The sequence below is a fragment of the Mycteria americana genome, chromosome 6 (assembly GCF_035582795.1).
Source record: "Mycteria americana isolate JAX WOST 10 ecotype Jacksonville Zoo and Gardens chromosome 6, USCA_MyAme_1.0, whole genome shotgun sequence".
Taxonomy (NCBI): Eukaryota; Metazoa; Chordata; class Aves; order Ciconiiformes; family Ciconiidae; genus Mycteria; species Mycteria americana.
The window spans coordinates 57,555,951-57,579,200 of record NC_134370.1 but is presented as its reverse complement, the minus strand read 5'-3'; the positions used below and the strand labels follow the sequence as shown (position 1 = coordinate 57,579,200).

Genomic DNA, 23,250 nt, shown 5'->3' with positions numbered 1-23,250 from the left:
TAATCATAAATTTTACATCTTTTCTTTGATTTTTATAACTCATTTCTTTTCTTTCCACACTCCATTTACTAAATACAATTTCATGTATATTCAATATTTAATAATGCCATTATTCCCCTTTTCCTTGTACTTGGGCTGGATTTTGCTTTTGAATATGTAACAGTTGACTGGACTTGTCAAATTTGAAGCTTTCTGCTTTTTTTCTATTTAAACAACTATTTCCATCCCCATTATTTTTAACAGCTGTATATCTTTGTCCAAAAAAAATGTTCACAGAGAATCAGTGGAAAGGATTAAGTGAAAATGACAAAGGTATTTGTACACAAAAGTTCATTATTTAGACGTTGATATTAGACCATAATCACTGACTAGAAAATGATTGCAGATAACATGATTGCAACTGAAAGTTATAAATAGTCTCTGCTGAGCACATAACCATGGAATAACCAATGTACATTAGATATAATTATCAGCTGAATAACAGGGGAAAAACAAAAGCAAGTCTGTGCTAACTGTGTGCCAGCTGCAATATTGAGCAGCTATTCTTTTAAAAAGATGAGAATGGCCTGTATAATTGAAGTGTGTTTATACAAAGGTGCCTGATCTCCCTTTTATGCACACTCACAAACCACCATCAATGAACAGAAAATTATACCAAGTGAAGAGACCCCCATATGTATATCATACAGCTTTATATAATCTATTTAGTCAAACATGGCTCCCATACATGACATTTTAAAGTATATTTATCTGGCAAAATGTACAGGGTATACCATTAAGCTCCCATTCTCCCATGTATACAAATTCTTATCTCTTAGACTGTATGAAAGCATAGCAAGAACAGACTGTGAAGACCGTAACTCAAACCTTGCATCAATCTGCTTCTCTTTCAATAAATCAAAAGCAAAACTTACTGTCATATCCTTAGTATCAGTAACATACATAATGCCACATGCTATGAATGCGTTACCAGCCTTGGACTTAGGATATGTAGTATTGATATGCCGAATGACTGAAAATGTTTCTTCATCAATATGTGCTACTATTATATTTTCGTCAGCACTTGAGGCATATATAATCCAAAGACCCTTCTCATCCACTGCTACGTTGAAATACGTCTTCGAGTTAGAAAACAGGTAGTTACGGCCATGATATAAGGCATTTTCAATTAGCAGTGTACCCAACGATGCTTTATCAAGCCCCAGTCTGAAATGAGATAAAGTTTTCAGTATGTTGTGTTAAAAATTCATTTTTATACACACTGGTTGGTTCAATCAATTCAGAGTGCATTATTACTGACAGAAGCATTGTTGAAAATACTTGAGTTCAAGGACCGTTCTGATGTCTTTTAAGATGAAGTACTCCACTCAAAGCACCTTCCAAAACACTAGGAGAAAATTCCAAAGTAATAACCAATCTAAAAGGTGCACAGGAACATGAACTCACTTTGGTAGGTTTCACTTTATTTAGTCTATGAGCTTTATTATCGCTAGCATGAAAGAAGCAACTAAAAGGAATGGCTATGAAATAGAATTAGATACCAGGTGAAGGCCCAAACTTGTAAAGTGAGATCTGTACAGAAGTTTGCTTTCTACTAGGTGGGAACTAAAGGGAGAAAATGTGATTGACCAAACCAGCATGAATTCTGGGCAGGTTCACCTAGTCTTAGAGTTCCTCTTTTGAAAACAGTTCAGATAATGCAGTGATTTGCTCAAGTAAACATCAAAGGAATAAAAATTCTACTTTTGCAGAGCCAACATTCTGACCTCATGCTGGCCCCCAACAGGACAGCCTGAATGTCTCATCTCTGATGTATAAAATTGTTTTTATTCCTTGAAATTCCTTAATAGGATGATAATCTGAGGACAGCAGCATTGAGCAGCTAAATTGAGTTCCTCTACTAGTTTAAGAGGATAATCAGCTACTATCAAGACACATTTGCAGTTAGCATTTAAGAGAGAGTATGCTTTATCCTTTTAAGTAATGCTTCTGTAATGAAGCACATTTCATTGTCTGACTTCTAGCTAACTGTATGGCTCCATTCCTCAAATAGAGGAAAAACATTACTCAATACAGGAATCTGCTACAGTTCAAGTTTTCTGAAAAGACAGGCTTAATGACAGGAACATTTCAGATCCAGGAACTTACAATAGAAGGAAAAATACTGGAAGAATAATTTTTCTGTGGAAGAGGCATTGATAGCATATACTGAAAAAATCATCCTAAGAAAAGTCAAGAATGACTAACTAGATGATTCCCCTCAGCTTTTGTAAAACTTATGTCTGCAGCAACTCCGTATTCCTTTTTTATGTGCCATAAAAAAAAGAAAAAGGCTTCAAGGCTGGAGAAGATTTCTGAGAAACGTGTGGCAACCCAGTTAATCTTGTTAGTTACTTCAACATTTGTAAATAACCTCATGCAAGGGCAAGGGCTAGAAGGACAGCCCTTAGCAAGAACAGTCACATAGAAATGCAGATTTTCTTCAGGATCTTTTTCTACAAAGAGCCAACAAGATAAAAAGCATCTCAAGATTCATTAGAAATGTGCAAGATCTGCAACACAGAACACCCTGTCTTTTCCTCTTTTATGTGAAAATCCTGAAGCGAGCAGAAAAGTGAGGTTTCATTCCTGAGGTTCTCTTCCGTTCCCCCAGTCAAGGACAGTCTAGCCTAGAACTCCAAATGGTTCGGAAATTCCTTAATCTCCTGGCACCTTGGGGTAAATGACAAGATATAGTGTAATATTTTCATCAACCGCAGGGAACTCAAGCTACAAACACTTTTCTGATCGCTAAGGTGAATGAAGTCAACCAAAAATAACAGAGGTGGGAAAGCATGTTATGAAACAAAAGAAGAAAGGATGAAGCAATCATAATGTCAGGGATCTGACCATCATAAGAAAACCTGCCAAAGGTCAGACAAACCTAGTTTTACCAGCTTTTAAATATGACAGGAAACTCCTTTTAAATATTTTTTTCAACATTTGCAAAATGAACCAACCAGGTCCTCACCTGTTCTTTCCATTAAATCAGTACAAAAACTCCCAGAAGCTTTTCTGCAGCCCAAAATCAAGGACTTCACCATCACAGAATTCATAGTGCCTCATTCTATCTGTGCTGAAGGTAAATAATCTTAGAGGGAATAACTGAACAGAAAGGCCATCTCTCAGCAACTTCTTAGAGAGGTTTTGAAAATTCCATGAAGAGCTCGTGTTCATCTGTATGTGAAGGCATTTCCCAATTCCTGGTACCCAAGCAAAGATGAGGAACCTCTGTCCTATCACTGTGTATTGGTTAGACAGAGATCGTCTTTTACAGATGTATAAACAAAAAGTCCTAAAGATATTTAAAGGAGGTTGCCAGAAAGTGGGCTTGTCTTTGGCAGAATAAATATTATAGAATCCAAGCAGCTTGCTCACATTCTTTGGCATCCAAATGAATATAGGAAGGCGGCACTCACACCTGCTTGGGAATAGACATCAAAGTATAGTAATGTTCTTGGCTCAAACATCAGAGTCATGTAAGAGAACTTGAAAGCAGATGCAATCTTTCACTTGCCCTTGGACTGTCTGTCTTTGGCTCTTCCCACAAGATGAGATTTTGTTTTTGATTTGTATTGTCTGTCTCTGTCCTCTAGAAACTGAAGAGAGAGAGATGTAATTCCCAGTTCCAATTCAGGGAGATACATTAAGAGAGTTGTAGGAACTTCTTATTACAAGGAAATCAAACAGTGGAGCCACTCCTCCACAATGGAATGTGCAATTCACTAGGTCGCCATGTCCTCAGCTGGTGCCTTTAGTGCATTCTTCTGCACTAGCAGCATTAACTGAACCCCTACCAGCTAAGAACAGTGCCATCCGAGAGCAAAGCATGTGCATCAACCCAGCAAGCAGCTCTGGAAAGCCAAGTTCCAGAAGTTAGCTACAATCATATAACCACTCATCTGTGTCCCCCATACTGCAGGCTGAACCAATTCTTACTCTGATGCATGTAGATGCATAGCTTACTTTAAATCAAATACTTTTTTCTGACCCCCAAATTCCTTAGTTCCCATTTCTTTCTCACAATTATGAACACAGCAAAGAATCCAAGTACAGGAACACTCACAGCAATGTAATGTATAATAGAAACCTGCTGGACCCCAAGATAGCCAAAAGAAAAATCTGTTGTCACCTCTGCACATGGCATCTTGTTAACCTGGAGGCCCAGTTGTCCTATCATGGAGGAACTACTCAGGTTAACCACTTAGACACAGAGCTGAACAATGCTTAAAGAACTGACTGTCACAGCAGAGTAATCGATCTGGACTACCCTCCCAGTTCATCTCCTCCCACAGCATCTGCACACACAGATAGAAGGCCGGTGGCCCACATTCTAGTTACAGAATGGAAAGAATTAGTTGTTCTGTTCTGGAAAGAATTCTGAACCATTCCTCCATTCTTCCTATTCTAGACAGAACCAAAAGAAACATAGAATGGTACAAGGAAAGTGGTCTGCTTTTCTGAGGTTCACCTGTCACTCTAACCCAATGCTCCTCCTTCCATAACATCACTTGCCTTAAGCCAACTATGTTTGACTTACTTCAGAATGACATTGGTTCCTCCCTTTTGATAGTACAGATGATTGTTTTGTACTGCATGACCACATCCATAAAAGAATCCTGTGATGTTAATGATCCTGTAGCTGTCATTCAGCAAGGCATTGGAATTCTCATATTCTTTTATAGAGTTTCCTAAACAAAGGGGAAAACATGAAGAAAAGGACTATCATTTGGTTCATTTAATTTTGAAATCTCTACCCTAAAATTCAATCTCTGCTGAAAGTCAATCTCGAGCAAATATCTGACAGACAACAATTCTATTTGTGTTTTCAGTAGTGATTCAACTTACTGGAACATGATAAAATAATCGAGACAAACACCAAAAAAATCTATAGAGGTGGTGTTCAAGGGCCTGCTTCCCACAGACCTAATGGGCCCTAATTCTGAACACAGTTGGTAAATATACAGAAAATATTTCCTTTTTCCACTTAGGTCCTGGAAATTTTCCTGCACTAAATGTAGCTCATGCAGCATCTGATTAATTTTCATGCCTAGCTAAATGAAAAGGCAAAACTCCTAGCTACAATTTAGTAGTAAAGTAGTACAATTTAGAAGTAAAGCCATAGGAAACTTTTGAAAGGAAAGAATAAAAAGGCATGAACAACAGGCATTTAAACTTGGATTGGTTATAAAACCCTAAAATCCTCACTATCTTCAAAATCTGATGTTCACTCTGAAAATGTCTAAAGATACTACAATGTCTATAACCATATGTATAGTCAAGTATTATATAGGCAATGCAGAAAATACTCTGAAAAAGATGTGGGTAAAAAAACCCATCATACTTGATTATTGAAATATTAGTTTAGGTTGAAGGAATTAAGAAAGCAATGTTAGTATAACACCTGATTTTTGATCAGTGAGTACTACTAGTATACCTGAAAAATGCATGGTAAGCCAAATCCTTTCATCGCTTATATTTGCAGGTTCCCGCATCCAAGTTCCAAACGTTTGCTGCACACTGACAAAGTGAACAGGACTTCCCACAGATGTTATGACACATTCTAGTAGAGAAAAAGCACATGTCCATTATCTGTGACATTAAAACAGTAAGCAGCAGTTAGTCACACTCTGTAGCAGGTTACCAGCTTTTTTTGAAGGACCAGGAGTTCTGTCTTCAGCTTTTCCAGCAAGGGTATCATCATTTGGTACAGCACATGTCTCACCTAGAGTTGAGAGAGAAAGGATAAAACATGTCATTTTTCTATATTTGACATGACAGATGTGCACATTAGTGACTCCAACAAAATACAGGAATGATAACTGGGATTTTGTCTCATCTGGGGAAAAAAGCTTAGGTTGGTCTGGTCAAAAAAATGAGATTAAAAAAAGACTTGCTCTCACTTCTGCCAAGGAAATGAAGAGTTCGGGCTGGTTTGTTTCCTTAAAATTGTCAGGCTGACAGTCGACTGAGGAGTAACTGATTTTGCTCAATAGATTTAATTCCTTAGCTGTGAATTTCCGAGTAGGTGCTTAGAAAGACAGAGTTGCCCTTTTCCTTAGATAACTTTAGACAACTAAGATAGATAGCTGGCAGCTGGCTGATTTAGCAGTAATACCAAAAATGCTTTCTTGGGAATGAGTGATGGCTAAACTCAAAAGTTTCATGCCCAAAATCTACATACACCAGCAGACGGGGTGTATTCTGTAGGCAACACTGGAAGTTTTGCTTCTGCTGTTAATGCCCAAGACAGTAGTAAAGTACTAACACATACACTGAGCAGATAATGCGTAAGAATGCAGGTCAGTCATCCATGCCATTAAAGAAGCAATATGAAAGACTAAGGGAAATTATACACTATATTCCTTACACACATAGAAATGGTTCGCATTAGAAACAAATAAACAGCTGGAAACATTTTTCCCCACCCCTCAACTATTTAAAGAGTAACTGGTTGGGCTTTCTCTTAGCATTTACTGTTAAAAAAATGCCTGAATGAAATTATTTATGGACCTTTTTCTATAAACCCAGATACCTCTTTTGCCTTTAAAACAATGCAACACATTTCAGTTTGCTTAGCATGAATAACCACAGAGAACAGTTCTCAGCTCTTTGCTGAAGATATCCTGATTTCATTGTAGCCTTGTTTTCTAATTACATTCTTAACTTTCATCTCCTTACACATTTCACACTGCTTGACATGCAGGCTGAAAATTCTTTTGGACATGCTTTTTTGTTGTTGCCTTCCAATATATTTCTGGGATTTACAGGGCTGTGATGAAGTTTAAATGAGAAAAATAGCAAAAATATGAAATAACTATAAAGTAACGCTGAAAGGGTACTGTGACATTCAGGAAAGACAGGACAGATATACTGCGTTGTTGTTTTCTTTTAGGTTATATCCTCTCTTTGTTCATGCAGAAGGAAACTACTCCAAGATAGAGCAAGAACAACACATATTTCTCTCACCCACTTATCTAGGACATTCGGTGATATGACATTGAAAGTTTGTAAGTGATCACAGCATATCTCCAAAATAAGGCACAAACAGTCAATCCAACCATGGGAAGATGAATGCCTATAGCTAGAATCTAGCAATCCCTCTAGATGCCTTTCCAGCTTCTGATCTCAAAATATTGTTGAAATATCTCGAAAAAGGAACCCAGTCAGCAGAAATTATAAATTGCAATGCACCAGTTAATTTTCTTTTGCTGAGTCTAATAGATACAGTTAACTGAATGAGCGGTTCCCTATACAGTAGTTTATCTAAGACTATAGAATAGTCAGGGACCAGGTCAGTGTTTGTAGTGAAGCTGAGTGCACTATTTGCATTTGAGAATATTTGCGATACTCTCTGAGGACTTTCAGCTGAATGAAACAGAGAGCAACTAAGATTAAAAAGATAGTTTTCAATCAGAGACTTAGGTGAAATTTTCACTGCTTTCTTTCCATCAAAAAAGACAAATATCCTACTGATTCCTATCATGAAATATTCTGGCTGAGAGTTAATGAAGTTTACAAGACATTAAAACTATTGATTTGGTCTGTCTGGGGAGGGTGGGAAGGATGGAGCGAGGGAGTGTGGAGCAGGGATGTTTTGTTTCTTTTAGAATTAGCTAACAGTACCATTGAGAACAAATACACCTGAGCTTCCAACTAATTCTTCTCTCCTCTTAAAGAAATAAAGTTTTACCTGATTCAAAATCTAATTTAAAGAAAACATTCTTGTATTCTTATGTAATAAGTTAATTACAGTTGTAAATCAGCATGTGTATTCTCTTTTCTTCAAAGGGATATGAATATTTAATTACAAAAGCTGTTTTATTCTTTGAATTTTGGTAATAAGATCTCACAGCCTACAGACTCATAAACCATAAATGCTCACTGAGGAAGATCTCATCTTTGCAGAGTTATTTGAGTATAACTCCCATTTGCACACTGGGATTTAAAATCCATCAGAAATCTATCAGATAGACTGAAGTGCTTTGGAGGATAAGCTGTTTCAACACTTGAAAAGAGGCTACCTGAGTAAATGGTCCAATTATATCTTGTACAACAGTTCATGTATTTCTGAATTTCAAATAGGATGAGATTTCTGCTCCAGCTATCTACTTTCCATTGTAAGGAGGCTCTTTGGGCTCTGCTCTCATATTTCAATACCCAGAATCTCCCGATTGAGGTTCTTACATGCTACTACAATTACAATTACATGCTATATTAAAAATAAGAGGCCAAAATAATTGATATATGTTCCACCCAGTATTAAATATTCACTGGTTAATAGCATTTATAATAATAATGTTTAAAAGATTTTTCACCTCAGCAAACTGTGCAGAATGATGGTGACATAAAAACATATCACCCTATTAATGGTGAGACATACAAATTGCTCTGCTGGTTTCACACTTAATAACCGCTTGAAGTTCTTGTGCTATTCCTTTTTGGTATGCCTATCAAGAAACTACATTCCCAATTACAAAAGAAACCCCACTTTACCAAACTCTGTCACAGATAACACTCTTCTTTTCCAAAAACGTGAAAGATTAGCAACTGAGACATCCTTTGCTATTCTTTTATAGGATCACTCTGACCTCCCTGAAAACAGGCATCTCAGCTGGGAGGAAAATTCATCCCAGAACTGTAGGGGTAGCAACAGTCACTGAAAGTCACAACCATCTCGAATGCAATACTATCCAGGGGTAAGAGACAAGGACACCCAGATCCAGTATATGGATCCAAACCCAAAAGTTTGCTTCCATTCTCAAGCTGGAGTAAGCTAGAAATACAATGCTGTTCTTGCACCAGCTTCTCTTTGCTTTCCATAATCAGCTAATACCTTGAACCAAAATTTTCCAGTTATCACAATACCACAATGCTTGTAGAACCCATGGTCCTGAGCATCCAAACCACCAGCTCTTCTCATCTTCTACTGCTAATTCTGCACTGGCCAAAAAAAGGCTCTCCTCTTCCAGTATGTAGAAATATTTGAAATGCAAGTCTCAAAACCAGATTTTTTTTTTTAAGAGAATTTTCAGGAATGTATGATAAAAATTCTTGGCCAAAATTTTCAAAAGTCCAGCAACTTCAGACATCCATCTTGAAAAATTTTTAAAACATGGCTGCCGATTTTCACAACAAAATGAGTAAGAACATCCTTGATTTCCAAGCACCAGCCTTCCCAACCACACACACTTCCCCTGCCCCCATGTGCCTGAACTCGCACTGAAAAGCATTAGAAAAATAAAACCCTCATTTAATACTTCTAATTCAAAACAGAATTGTTTAGAGCATTAGAGATCAAAGATCACAGAGATTACATTTTCTTTTCAATGCTGTTGAAAATAAAGTTGATTACAAAAGTTGCTAATACTTTCACAGAGAGTCTCAATGTCCCTGTTAACCTCTTAGAAGCTATTCCCATTCAAACATGCAAAAAGAAATTCAAGCCTATCTGAAAAATCCAGTTTAAAATGAAATTTTTCTATTATAAATATAAATATCTGTAAAAATATAGTAAGAAATTTGTTTACTATAGAAGGTTTCTAGAATATTAATATAGTCTTTGGTGTCACGTTGACACCAACACTTTATTCTACAAAGTATTTAGCTATTATTAATACATGTAAACCCATATAAACTTCAGGCATGGAAAAATATGCTCAGTACACTACATCTGTCAATGCAGTTACAGATTACAAAATACACTGTTTAAGACAGCAGAGTACTTCCAACCAGCCACCTGCTGGAGGAGGAGATATATCCCAATTAACTTTCTCTATATGTGCTCCACACAGCAGAGGCAGCGCTTTACTCATTAAAAACACACATGAACATGTGCATACACACACGTGGATTTTATCTGAGGCACAACTTTAATCTATTTGAGAAAAAGATATTCTAAAACATGGATAGAAGTTGTGACATGAAACACTGATACGGTTTTTCCACAACCCACAATATCAAGTTCAATCCATGAGGATTTACTGGTATCCAGCACACCTGAAAATCACGCCAGAGATATCTCATGGCAAACTGTTAATTATGTCAGCACCCTAACCAGTGACTTAAAAAACAAAAAAAACCCCAAATGTGTAGCAACTGCTACACTTCAGCATACAGTCTATGACCTGGCAGTCTGGATACTCATAATTTGGCTCTAACAGTATCTGCTGTGCCATTTGCAGCCACAGTTTGAAGGGAATCTACTCTGTCTTTAATTTTTCCTTTCTGAATATCAGAATTAGCCATATATCTCACCAACACAGCTACAGTAAAGGAAAGAAAAGGGATTCAGGATCCACCTGTCATTCAGGATACAATAATGATAAATAGCAACAATGGAAAAGAACTCAAGATCACCCTGCTCCAAAACTTACATATTCAAATGGACACAAAGTCTCAGAGAATCCTTTTGTATTCCTCCAGCTTTTAAAAGTCTTAGCTGGTTCAAGCTTGCTTCAGTTCTGCCAATGACCAAGCAATTTCGTTTTGTAGAATACAGTGAAATGTAGCCTGGTTAACAGCTGTTATATTTACATGTAAAATTAAAATTCAGCATTTAAAAGCTAAAAATTTCAACTGCATTTCTCTTACTTTCCAAATATACTCCATCTAACAGAAAACACCACGTGTAAATACTTTGCCTGAGCATTAGCTTAGCACAATTAAAAGACTAATATTATCCTGGAGATAGCTTGCTGCCTTATCCAAACTGCATTTCAGCAAAACACCTAAGCACATGCTCAGCTTTAAGTTTGTGTAGTTTTACTGATGCCAGCAAAATTAAACACATGCTTACTGTTTTGTGAGACTTGGAGCAATGGGTTTAATCTTGAACCTGTTTACAATACTAAAAAGAACGCTGGAAAGAACTAACCTGTGCATTTGCTGCTGTATATGTTCTCCTGAAGCTGTGCTTTACCTTTACCTTTACGTTTTCCTGGAGGCCCTGGGGGTCCAGGTGGTCCAGGGGGCCCTGGTGGTCCAGGTTCGCCTTTTGCACCTAAGTACAAAACAGAGTACAATGTCGCAGGCCCTGTCAGCAACAGGTAACCTGTAGGGATCTGTACCTGTCCACATAATGGACTTTGAGAGATCTCTAAAACAGCCTCTCTCTTCTTAAGAGGTTTCTGCGTACAGAAATATGGTGCAATAAACGCACTGGGATGCTGTTTGTTAGAAGGTGAACCATACAGAACTTCACAAGTTGTAGGACACTAATGCAATTTATCTGTCTGGATTACAGGCACGTTAGAGAGTTATAAAGCACCGTTGCCTTTTACTTTCTGTATTCTAAGACTTCAACTTCAGAGGCTACAGTGCTATAATTGTACACAGCTTATATTTGTGGCTGCTTATATATGTATTCCTGAGCAGAAATCTGCCCCTCATTTTCTAATAGAAAAATAAATCTACACTGCAAGAAAGACCAGGAAGAGGTCAACTGCCTGGAAGTGTACCGAAAAGGGTGGAATTCACGTACATCTCAACCCAAAGCCCAAGCGACAAGTTTTTGTGAAGACTTGCATTAAAAGAGAACATAATCTCCTGGGCAGAGCAATACTCAGACTTCACTGTGGACAACATGGTTGGTCCTACTCTTGCAGATCACATTCATGCTTCAGAAGCAGAGTATATCTTTTTCTGTCAAGTACACTGTTGCAAGAGAGCTCCTAAGAGCACTTCTTCCTACCTTCTAATATCACGTCATTGTTTGCATCCCCCTTTTCACCCTTTGCTCCTCTTGCGCCTTTTCTTCCTGGCATACCATCTTTGCCAGGTAAACCCATTTCTCCAGGTTCTCCTTTCTGTCCTTGATCCCCTTTTGGTCCTGGTACACCTAGAAATAAAAAGCAAGAACACTGTTCCAGTATTAAGCATCAATGAATACATTTTTTCAATACAAAAGTCGTTCACTCTAGTTGGTTTTTCACCTGTATTTAACTGGGTAGCTGTAATTTGTTCTGATTTCAAAACAACGTTGTAACCTAATATGAAGGGAAACGGTCTACAATCCTTTTGGTGCAAATAATACATTCTTTACCTAGTGATCTCTGAGTTTTGAACTTGAAATATACAGACCTGGGCCTCGTTAACACTGGCTGGAGAATTTCTGGGTAAGTAGGGATACTAAGGAGAGACGTGAAGTAATATATTTATTTCACATTTGTAAGGCATTAAAGAAGGGCATTTTCATGGTTCTTCTAGACTTTTTCTTAAAGTAATTATGCACTAACATTACAACACATATCGCATTTTTAACATTTTCCACTGTCCCAACAGAGCATAGATACAGCTACCTAGTAACATTTTCACATGGCTGCTATAACCCTCCCTCTACACGTGTTAGAAACATGATCGGTCCGCATACTTTTTGCGCTTGACCGTGTAGTAAAGTAACATATTTAACAAGATATTCCTTTGTCCTGTGTGATTTAGTTTTGCAGTAAGGAAAACAATGGTGTGTTTGTACAACAGACACATCAAAACCTTGCACCCTCTACTTTTGTGGCAGTATTTTCTTGCTTTGGGAGAGAGAAAAATAACAGTTGTACAAATAGAAACGTCAGTGTTCTTGCAGGCATAGGTTTCAAATAAATTATGCATTTGTTAATACTTGAGAAGAAAATGCTTGTTTTTCTACTTGTGGTTTTACTATTTAAATTGATTTTGTGAAATCAGAAACAGAATTACAGTTTTGGGGTGAAATCTGAAATGTGTCTTTGGCACAATTGCTACCTGACTCTCTGAAGACTGGTTCTCATTTTCATTTCCAATTTTAAAAATTCATTGAGATACTAAAGTGACAGACCATGTAGTGTCTCAAGATATAATAGACAATTGTTCCACTTGTACCTGCCAGCAAGCCCACATGGCTAGGTGCAAAAGCCAGAATAATAGATGGACCTACTATAAATACCAACCTGCTAACATCAGCCTGTCTACTCATCAACATACCCTTCCTCTTCTCTACCCCTCTCAATTCTACCATTCTGATGCCCTTTTGTCTCCTTACCCTCCTACCGTGCACAACCTGCTGCTTTCTCACTCCGCCTTGAAGGCACCAATTATCCACCAGCGCTTGCACATAGCTACTGTGCATCAGATAAGTCAGTAGATAAAACCAATTACTGCTTTACAACTTCACAGTAGTTTACAGGCTCTGAGCATAGTAACTGCCCACCTGCCAGTTCAGCGACCGCGCAGTGACCCGTTGAATCTAGCGTGCCAGGCCTACTGCTGTCCCTGCAGTCAGCCTTTGCCCTGTCCCATCTCCCCATGTGCTGGTGGGCTGGACAGCTAGAAGAGAACAGCACTTCTGCTGCTGGTTCTTTCTGTGTTCTTAGCAGAAACATGACATGGTGAAATCAGTAAGTTAGGCCAAATAGTTTCCTCGACCAGCATGGAAAATTGCTTGTGGGCTACACAAAGCCCATGGGCTATTTAGCAGAGCTGCTCTATCTGTGTCAGCTGCATTAAAACAGTACCTAGAGACCCTACTGCGTTACAAAGTTTATCTGACGCTAAAAAAAAAAGCTGTTCCAAGGGTTTCCAGCCTAAATGGACAATACAGAAAAGAGGAAAAATATGGAAATATACTTCTCCTGCCATAGTTACTATGAATCTGGAACCAAAACTGTGGTAACATATAACAACTTCCACCCCCAAACTCGGGCTTTCTTTTTTTAAGACATCTGAAGTCAAAGGGCCATTATGTTGGCAGGTTGAGGGAATGGAAATATTCTTACAATAACAGTATTTACTAGCAACTTCAGAATACTGAGATTCAATTAAATGCATTTAATAGCTTTAATTTGCAATATTCTATAGTGTATGTATACCATCTTCCTCACTGTGGAGTAAGTCTGAAGTAATCTACCAAAGCTTAGCGTAAGACAATGAATGCTACAGAATTCTGTAACATGCAACTTCTTTGTAAACACTGAAGCCCTTCTCCCTGTACAAAGGTCTAAAAGTAACTACATCTGAATATAACAGTAAGAAAGGATTTCTTTTTTAAACAACCACCAAAAAAAAATATATATATACCTATTTTTCCTCTTTTTCCATTTATTCCTGGTTCTCCCTTTTGTCCTGGTATACCTGGGACTCCATCTGATCCGTTGTAGCCAGGCAGTCCATCAAGTCCAGGAGGCCCTGAACAAACCAAACAGCATAACTGAATTTTCACTGTTAAATGCAATTTATCCTTAAATCTACTCTGTGTACATATAGTATGTTTATGTGTGTGTGTGTATATATATTCCTTAGACATACAAAATCCAATAATTGGCCATTATGTTCTCCATGCCAATAGAGTATCCTCCTCAAAAAAAAAAAAAAACCACAAAAAAAAACCCAAAAAACCCCACAAAAAACCAACCAACCAACAAACCCCACACCACAAACCACCAACAAAAAACCTACCACCAAACCAAAGCAAACAATACAAACAAAAACCACCCAACCACAATAAAACAAACAAAAAACTATGAAACCAAACTTAAAGGTAAGGTGCTTGTTTGCCCTGGCCTTAGCATAAGGAAACGGACTGAAATGAATACTGGAATACTGCACACATTTTGCATTAAAGCCAGCACAGATCTTTTGGATTCAACTTCAAGGACACACACAGTGGAACTCATCTTGTTTCTGAATTTGAACCCATCCTGTTTCTGAATTTGACAGTGACTACAACATCTTCCACAAGCCACATAAGCTTTAATGTTGCTTATGATATTGGCCAGACTAATCTAGACCAGACTAATTGGCCAGACTAATGCAAGAAAAGCATTTACCTACTTGTCCAGAATACTGTAGTGCCAAACCATGACTGGTTGATACAGAAGACATCACTCCCTCTTCATCGCCATTTGAACCCCCACAAACAAAAGTACCTGATACTTTTCTGATACAGAGAATTATTCTAAGCAGACCCACAGCTAAAGAAGCACAGAAAGAAAGCAAGTAACTATTCATACAGCCTAGCAACCACATGAGTCAGAGCAGAAAGAGAGAATTAAATAAGAAAGGATGAAAAGTTATGGGGGAGGTGGGAAGAATCAGTAACCAACATTTTTAAAGAGATGTTTTTAGTGTTAAATTATAATATCAGTTTACTTATATATATATATATATATATATATATATATATATATATATATAAAAAACACATCTCTTCACCTAATGCTACTTAAACACTCTTAATTCCATCTGGTTTTGATCAAATACGTTTTAGCAAATGTGAAACTATTCTATTCCCTCCACTAGAAAAGTATAATGGCTAAAACCTCCCCCTTCTCAGAAGGGGCATGAGTTGACCTAAATATAAAAATTATAAAGGCAGGCAGTCATTCAACCCTCCCTTGTTTGAATTAGCAAAGGAAGACTAGTCTATAAAAGATACATTTCCACATTTCAACATTTTGTACCAGCAGCTGTTTCAATTACCCAAAAATGTTATTGCAATTGTCCAAGTATCTTACCTGGGGGACCCGGGGGGCCTACAACAAGAACAAGCAAAAGAACACAAGAAAGAAGAAATGGTGAGTTTAACCTAGCAAGAAAACAAAAATCAACTGCAAATTGAATTGATTAGCATTAGATCAGAACAGTAAAAGGGGAAGAAAGCCCCTCAAATTTCAAAATGAACACCTATGGATTTAACTGCTCTGTATTATAAATAACGATTTGAGCATTAGCAGAAACTCGGACTAACTGAAAGAGTAACCTTAAAAGCAATTACATATAACATACGTTTTGCTTTTTGCACATTTCAGTTGATAAAGGTTTGACAAACAACCACCTTTACAATGCGACCTCACTGTGAGGGGCTTGGGTGCCTTTACAACGCCATGGATGCAAGGCATCTAACAATCATTACGTTTCCTTTATAGAAGTGTTCTCCAAGATCCTGTTATAGTAGAAGAAGAATAGCTTTACAGTACTGATGAACGTCACAATTAAAAATCCTGTTCAAAACACACATTAAAAATACATGCTATACTTCTCTGTGTTCTACTGATATTTCATTGCAGTTCAGGATTCAGACTATTTAAATAGGAAAAAAAAAAAAAAAAAGTCTTGTCATTCCTATTAACTACATCTACATCACAAATGAGGCTTTTCACATGTAATTGTTCTCCAGACTGGACCAAGCTCCCCACAGAACCTGGCTGGTATTAGAAATTGGACTTGCTTCAGTTATTCAGCAACATGTAATACAATAAAATCTGTCTGTCTCTCTCTGACTTAGTTCAAGTATAGAGCCCTTAATGAGAAGAAAGCATGGCAGGCAAGAGTAAAGCAAGAGTAAACCAGAAAATGTTTCTGTAACAAGATTTATCTTATGTGATCCCCAAAACATGTTTAAAAACAAAACAAACCAAACACAAAAAACAAACAGGACAAGCAGGTTAGGTGAACACAAAGAAAGATGGTAGTTGCAATTAAAGAACCAAATTAGTTCTGTGAACAGTTTTATCCAGCCAACAAAGTACTGTCTTGTTTCAACAAAACTCTCTACAACAGAAAATAACAGTAATTACTAGAGTTCCCTAAAGATGACAATTTTCAGCATTAATTAGAAAGCATTATGAGTAAAGTGAAAACCATTTTATAATACTATTACAGCAATTATCCCTTTTAATCAGTACAGGCAGTAACATCAGTTAACATCTTTCTGCCAATTTTCCAGTAAATGACCCTTTTTTCCACACTACAATGTTACGTCCATTAGTGCGTTCAATTATTTCCTCATCTCAAAAACTGAGGATCTTGATTATCCTTGTATGAGCATAAGATAAATATGAAAGGTACTTGAAAAGCAGCAAACGTCACAGAGGCCTACAGCAGAGAAAGGCAGTAATAGAGACAAAATGTAATAGTGTCAAGAGAGCAAAAAGGTGCAGAGGGCACCAAGTAGCATGAATTCAGAAGTCTGGAGCCCAAAGAAGCAAACTTTTAGGTTGTCTGTGGTTCAGCCTCAGTTGCAATCAGAACTGATCCACAATTTCAGAAGCAGTATTGAACATCTGTGTGTACTATGGTAGTTCTCATTTATGTTGAAATCAGTTGAGCCAGATGGATCTTACAGCCATTTGAAAATACAAACCAGACAGCAAGTGAAGCATTTTCTTAAACTCCTAAGAAGTGGCTTATTTCCAATCTTCTCATTTCCAAAAAGAACGCATGACTCAGTCTGTTACAGACTTCAAAGCTGGACCATAGCCCTTAAATTGGCTACTTCCTGACGTTTTCTTCACCAAAACACATAGAAACTTCTCATATCTTCTCTTGACCCAGCCATCAGCCGTTCCACCTCCTCACTGGTAACACGTGAAACCCAACATCCTGTTACCATGGTCCAATGCAGGGGAGGCAAACACGTTGCTCATCTAAGTCCCACTACTCCACAGAGTTACAACAATGGAAGCAAGTTTCTACATCCTTTATGTTCATCCCATGTTAGCCTTGAAGTGGGGGGACATACACAAAAATACCACGACTAAACCTCAACTAGTATTTTAAACACCCAAGCCTGTAAGATTTGCTTATGAAAATTACATGGGAAAGAAATAGCTCCAAGTAACATCAACTGAGCTCCTTAAATTCCAGCATTTATAGTAAGTAGGTACAGATAAGTCCCAAAGTAGCACCTATTATCTTTTTTTAAATAAATAACCCAATTGATATGTAAATTCTGATAGAATAAATAGCATAGTTCTTTGACGTAGTCATTGACGTCAAGTTCTTTGAAAACACTGTAATTCTGTATTCCTGAAGGTAACACAGGTGTAATGCTGAAGGCAGTAAACATACCTGTTAAGCATATCCCTTTTGTGCTGTTACATAAATCCACCATCACTCGGACCTAGCATTGCAAAGAAAGTAAAGTTGAAAACAATGCATGCCATAAAAGTATCTAGTTTACTTTGCCTACCAAAGTAATTCCAAAAACAAAGATACAACTGTCCACTCTGCGCTTAGAAGAATAAACTATTTAGAACTACGTTAAGATTGTGACACCATCCATCTCTTCAGGCAGTGATTCTCTCATAGGAATCTGTTCAATATACCTCATTTTAAACCTTACTGAAAACATGCAGAAAATACTGGGCAGACAACTCCATACATCATCTAGGCATTAAAGTTCACGCATTACTGTAAAACTTGTGTGGTTGTCCATGCATTGACTCTATCAGTGGAAGGTATTAAAACCCAACATCAGCCAAGAAAAATTACATTCAATTTTATTTTATATTCGTATCAAATGATGGATACTTTTCCAACATAGCACATCCAGCGAGAAAGAGGACCTATGTTCCAAGTAAGCGATTTCTTATCTTGGAATAACCAAGATCTGCAAATTTGGAATGGACCTTCATCCATTCAGAATACTGCATCCCAATAATGACAGACTTCTATAAACACCAAGCTGGAAGAGACATTCATATTTAGAGTAGACTAAAATTTATCAATGAAAAAGTCATCTTTACAAAATACATGGGTTTTGGCTGGGCAAACATGCATGTTACATGTCCTGCATGCTGAGAGTCAACACTCTAAAATGTTTTGCAACTCACCAAAACATCCAGCAGAAATGAGAATATTATGAACATGAGCACTGGAAGTGCCTCAACTCTTTATCAGAAAGTCTAATGTTTATAGTCAGAAAAGAAAAAGATTATTATTTCAGGGCTGTGCAATATATGCTAATTTATGAACATATTTACCCAGAGTTGCACATGTATTCATCTTTGTACAATTACTCTATTTACAAATAATGGAACGCACTAGTCCCGAAAGACAGAACAAACAAGTGCAAGTCAATCTCAAAGGCAGACTGATGTTTAACCCTAGCAAGGTTATTTGCCATTGTCAATCCTTACTTTTAAAATGAATGCATCATTAGCTTCAAGTGACAAATATAACAGACTCGTATAAAGGACAATTATTTTGATGGCAAGTATTCTTTTGGTGCAAAATCAAAACATATTTGACTATGGATTTCAATTCTGTCAGATACATACTGAGAATTTACTGGATTCCAGACTGTACTGGAACAGCTCTTATATTTAGAAGTTGTAGACTCAATTTAAATTAGGTGAGAAGAGCTAACTGGTTTTGAATATCAGAATTTGCTTGTTCTCTCTCCCCTCACACCCCTCAAAAACATTTGGCTTCTACACTGTAATTTGCAAAATACCCATTGCCCATGTGTGCTCTAATTCAAACTGCATTTTAATCCAAATGGTGTTGTTGAGGTTGCTGAAGTGATTACAACTTGTTTTGGGGCCCTCCGATTATCTCAGCAGCATTATTTTTACCAATCAGTGCAATTCAGGTGACAATTAAAAAAGCATGGCACTCAAGTGAGTGTGTAATAGCAAATAGCCTGCAACAGGACCTCCAGCTTAACTATGAAAGATGGGTACACCAGTCACCCAATCAGCCAGCATCACCTTTGCCATGAAGAAAAGCTACAGATAAAAGTATCTTATTTAAATGCTAAAAGCTTAGTTTCCTCATTAAAAAAGGGTGAAAAAAGAAAAGAAGAGACCCTAAACTATGAAGCAGCTACTCAGATAATTAGATATCCATAAGCCACCACCTCTTGCACTATCTTAAATCTCACTTTCAAACTGCCTGCTCACAAACTTATTGGACTGTTACCCTCTCATCAGCCTTTCTACAGCAGCAGATTTGCCAATTTCCTGTTTTTATTCTCTTACAAAATAAATATATGTGTATGTATAAATACAGAAGTAAATAAACAAAAGGCACAGAACCAAAAATACACTCACGCTATTAAAGCTAAAATATGATTTTTGATGCCTAAAGTTGCTTCAAAGATTCTTGAACAGTGACCACAACAGATCTCCCCTGACCAGCGGTTGTGCAGAGCAGTCGGGTATTAATAACTGTAGTAGCACTCTGCAGAAATCTGTGCCTCCACTACAAGAGAGATCCTGCTCAGGCAAAACCTCCATTCAGGGCCCACATTCAACAGAGGCTGGAACATCGTTCTAAGGCCTGCCAATGGAGTAGGGATCATCTCACCAACTGTAAGGAACTTTGTCTCATGCTACAAAAGCGTTCAATTTTCATATTACATTAGTGGGAGTTAGATACAAAATACAAAAATGCGGGAGTGGGAGGGGGGGTGCTTGAAAAATTTTTCTAAGGGCTTTTTCCCCTTGAGCAAGTGGGTCTGCACACAGTTACACACTCTTCTCAGCAGCAGCCAGAATGAAAAGTATTTGACGGAAATTTTGTAAGAACAAAAAGGCACAACCCCCCCCCAAGCAGTTCCCTGCAGGATACGTGCATTTACATGAAGCACATCGCACACAGCAGTAGTCACAGTGGCGATTTAAATGGAGGAGCTGCACAAGGGAACAGCCTCGCCACGCGCTGTTACGATACACACCGTGCCACTCGGTGCTCTTTGGAGAGGGCAATAAAATTCATTTAATCCGTACGCACTACCTAATGACAGCAGAGTAGCGTATTTAATTGCCACTGTCAAAATTATCTAGACATCCAGCTGCCACTAACGATGGAAGCCTGAGCACCTAACACTAAATGGCATTAATAGCGTTCAATCCCTGTCAGGATATGAATCTTTTCTCTCATAATTTTATTTGTGGATCCCTTAGACTCAAAGAAGTGCCTCTTTGGATGGAACAAAATGAGCTGTAGCTGCCAAACACAAAGGTGATTTCTTAAAAGAAACAGGAGAAAGTTTTGACTAAATGTTTGATGAAAAGCTTAGATACTGCACACAAAAATATTTCAGTTGGGCAGCAAATTTTTTAACATGACCTGATTAAAAAAAAAAAAAATCTAAAGAAAACATACTGGTTTTTTCCAATTTTTTTTGTATGTGTATCTAGAAAGTAATTTAAATTTTCAGATTTGAAATAACCCTGCTCAGTAACCGTAACTTGAGAATTATGGTTCCAAAACATAATGATTTACATTCCACTTTGACCTAAAGTAACAATTAATTTTTTTTTCTGAATTGCCAAAGAGTTGAAATATGCATTATTCATGTTATTTTTAAGACCATTTTGAGTACAAACCCATGTGATTTTAAGACTTCAGGAAATTAAATACTCCCATAAGATGCACAGGGTCCAGTGAAAAATGCTGCTACTTTGGTAAGTGGAATTAGAAACTAGAACTGAATATCCAATAACTTTCAGTTTTGTCTCTCAATAAAAAAAGACATTCTTTGAATTGTAAGTCTTGTGCAAATTCTAAATTCAAAGGTCAAGACTTAAATGTCCTTAGCTAAAAAAATAATAATTATTTATTCTAAACCCCCAAACAACTGCATTATCAAAACTCTATGCTACGAATACCTACGCTCTACAATCTCGTTAGCTCTAATATTAATGGAGATGTTATCACTGTAAAATCATCATTGCAATGGTTTATGAGTACAAATGCCAGCGGAACATTACTGAAAAGGTACTTTCTGTAAGTAATTTTTTAAACCCGTAATATTAGTTACAATCAGTAAGAGCTTGAGTTAGCCTTTTCTGCTTTTTTGTGGGCCTAGGCCTGCAATCCTTACTGGGACAGAATTTCCACTAAGGTTCCCTCAAGAGTAATATTTTTCTTGTGTTTCTTCTGACTCGGAACTTTTCAAACTTCTTCAACCTATTCAAAATTTTTCAACTATATGACCTGCATAATTTTTTGACTACGTGACCTAGTTCCTACGGAGCAAGGATAATCTTTTCACTAAAAGGACATACAGTTCTCCTCTTCTGACCCACCAAATATTACCTTAAATTTAAAACGTACTGAAAGGGCACGATCAATTTCAAAGAAATGTGATGGTAAAATAATATCCAGTACCTCACGTGGAGATGCTGAACGGCAGAAAGCACATGGGGGGTTCCGTTAGTGGTGCAGAGATTTAGAAATCTGAAACCTTGGAAACTGGAAGGCTGACTTCTTATCGCAACTAAATTTTTGAGGCTTCACTAAACCCACGCTACTAAAACGACTCCACTCCATTTGTCTATGTAACTATCGTTGTAAAAGTTTAATCACAACCTGTGAGCCATACGGCCCATCAACCCTCAAGACCTCAGCACCCGCAGATGGCAGTAGGCAGCCACAGCTCCTCAGGCGCTACGCTGCCCAAAGCACCCAGCAGGTGCCCTTGCACAGCGCGAACCCTGCGGCACCAAGAGGGGGCCAGACCTGGCAAGGCAGCGCGAACGTCCGCGCCGCACGTCCAGCGGACTCACCGGGCCGAAGCTGGGACAAGCCTCAGCTCGACCACCCCCAAGGCCCCCAGCCCCGAGGCCGGGTCCCCACCCTCCCACCCGGGCCCCGGCTCTGCGCAGGCCGCCGGAGACCCCCGGCGGGCGCCTCGCCGCCCTCGCCCCAGCGGGTGCCTTCCCCCAGGGCAAGGCCCCAGGGCGAGCAGGACCGCAGGGCGGGCACGGCCCCAGGGCGGGGACGGGACGGGCCGGGCCGGGCCGGGCCGGGCGCCGCCGCCCTACCGGCACCATGGAGTAGGTCATCATCATGAGCATCTCCTCGTTCTCGGCGCGCACGTGTCCGCGGGCGCGCTCCCCGCGGCGGCTCCGCTTGCTGCGGGCGGCCGCGGGGGGCGCCGGGCCGGGGCCGACGGCGCCCAGCAGGTCCCGCCCGGAGCCGGCGGCCGCGCCGGGCCGCGCCGCCTCCAGGTCCCGCAGCGCCGCGCCCAGCTCCCGCCACTGCGCCAGCAGGAAGAGCGTCCCGGCGGCGCTGAGCGCCGAGAGCAGCCCCACGGCGGCCAGCAGGCACCGCAGCGCCCGGCCGCCCGCCGCCTCCATCGCCGCGGGCCGGCTGCGGACGGGCGGGCCGCCGCCGGCGGGGAGGGATTTATGCCTCCCGGCGCCGCGGGACGCTGGCGGGGCGGAGGGGAGTGGCGGCGGGCCGGGAGCCGCCGGAGCGGAGGGACGGGGCGCGGAGCCGAGCCGAGCCGAGCGGAGCGGGGCGGGGGCAGGGACGAGGCAGGGGCCGGGGGCGAGGGCAGGGAGCGCCGCCGAGCCCGGGATCGCAGCCCGGCCGCCCCCTCCCGCAGCTGGGCTGGGCACCTCGGGGGCGCGTCGCCCCCTGCCAGCAAAGCCGGGCGGGACGGGGCGGCTGCTCGTAGCGTTCCCAGAGGGGCAGGCCTGGGACAGCCCGTGGCTGTCTCAGCCG

The 23,250-nt window shown here is 39.4% G+C and overlaps 2 protein-coding genes across 3 annotated transcripts in view; one reads left to right on the top strand and one right to left on the bottom strand.

Annotated features, from left to right (window-relative positions):
* The window catches only part of DMXL2 (Dmx like 2), a 65,762-nt gene extending 58,036 nt beyond the window's left edge, over positions 1 to 7,726 (top strand). Inside the window, exon 45 of the transcript XR_012776241.1 lies at positions 6,935 to 7,726. The gene's annotated coding sequence lies outside the window, so the exon portion shown is untranslated. The remainder of the gene's footprint in view (positions 1 to 6,934) is intronic.
* On the bottom strand, positions 30 to 23,111 carry GLDN (gliomedin). Of its 2 annotated transcripts, none has more exons than XM_075506060.1 (10): positions 22,566 to 23,111; positions 17,860 to 17,911; positions 15,525 to 15,542; positions 14,089 to 14,196; positions 11,732 to 11,878; positions 10,916 to 11,041; positions 5,684 to 5,764; positions 5,477 to 5,602; positions 4,580 to 4,730; positions 30 to 1,206 (listed from the first exon to the last, which is right to left on the bottom strand). In XM_075506060.1, exons 1-10 carry the CDS (start codon positions 22,878 to 22,880, stop codon positions 747 to 749), a joined length of 1,584 nt encoding a protein of 527 aa, XP_075362175.1. In that variant the 5' UTR covers positions 22,881 to 23,111; the 3' UTR covers positions 30 to 746. The 2 variants fall into 2 exon arrangements, with proteins under 2 accessions (XP_075362175.1, XP_075362176.1); XM_075506061.1 differs by lacking the exon at positions 22,566 to 23,111 and adding an exon at positions 21,910 to 22,117 and having other exon boundaries at positions 34 to 1,206.
* Positions 23,112 to 23,250: the final 139 nt, after the last annotated feature.

Bases quoted from the DNA above. Each gene is read 5' to 3' on its own strand.
- GLDN (XM_075506060.1), bottom strand. From the start codon at position 22,880: ATGGAGGCGGCGGGCGGCCGGGCGCTGCGGTGCCTGCTGGCCGCCGTG. The intron at 5,603-5,683 runs GTAACCTGCTAC...TTTCTCTACTAG, and splicing joins TGGTCCTTCAAAAAAAGCTG to AATGTGTCATAACATCTGTG. The intron at 4,731-5,476 runs GTATACTAGTAG...CCCTTTGTTTAG, and splicing joins GCTTACCATGCATTTTTCAG to GAAACTCTATAAAAGAATAT.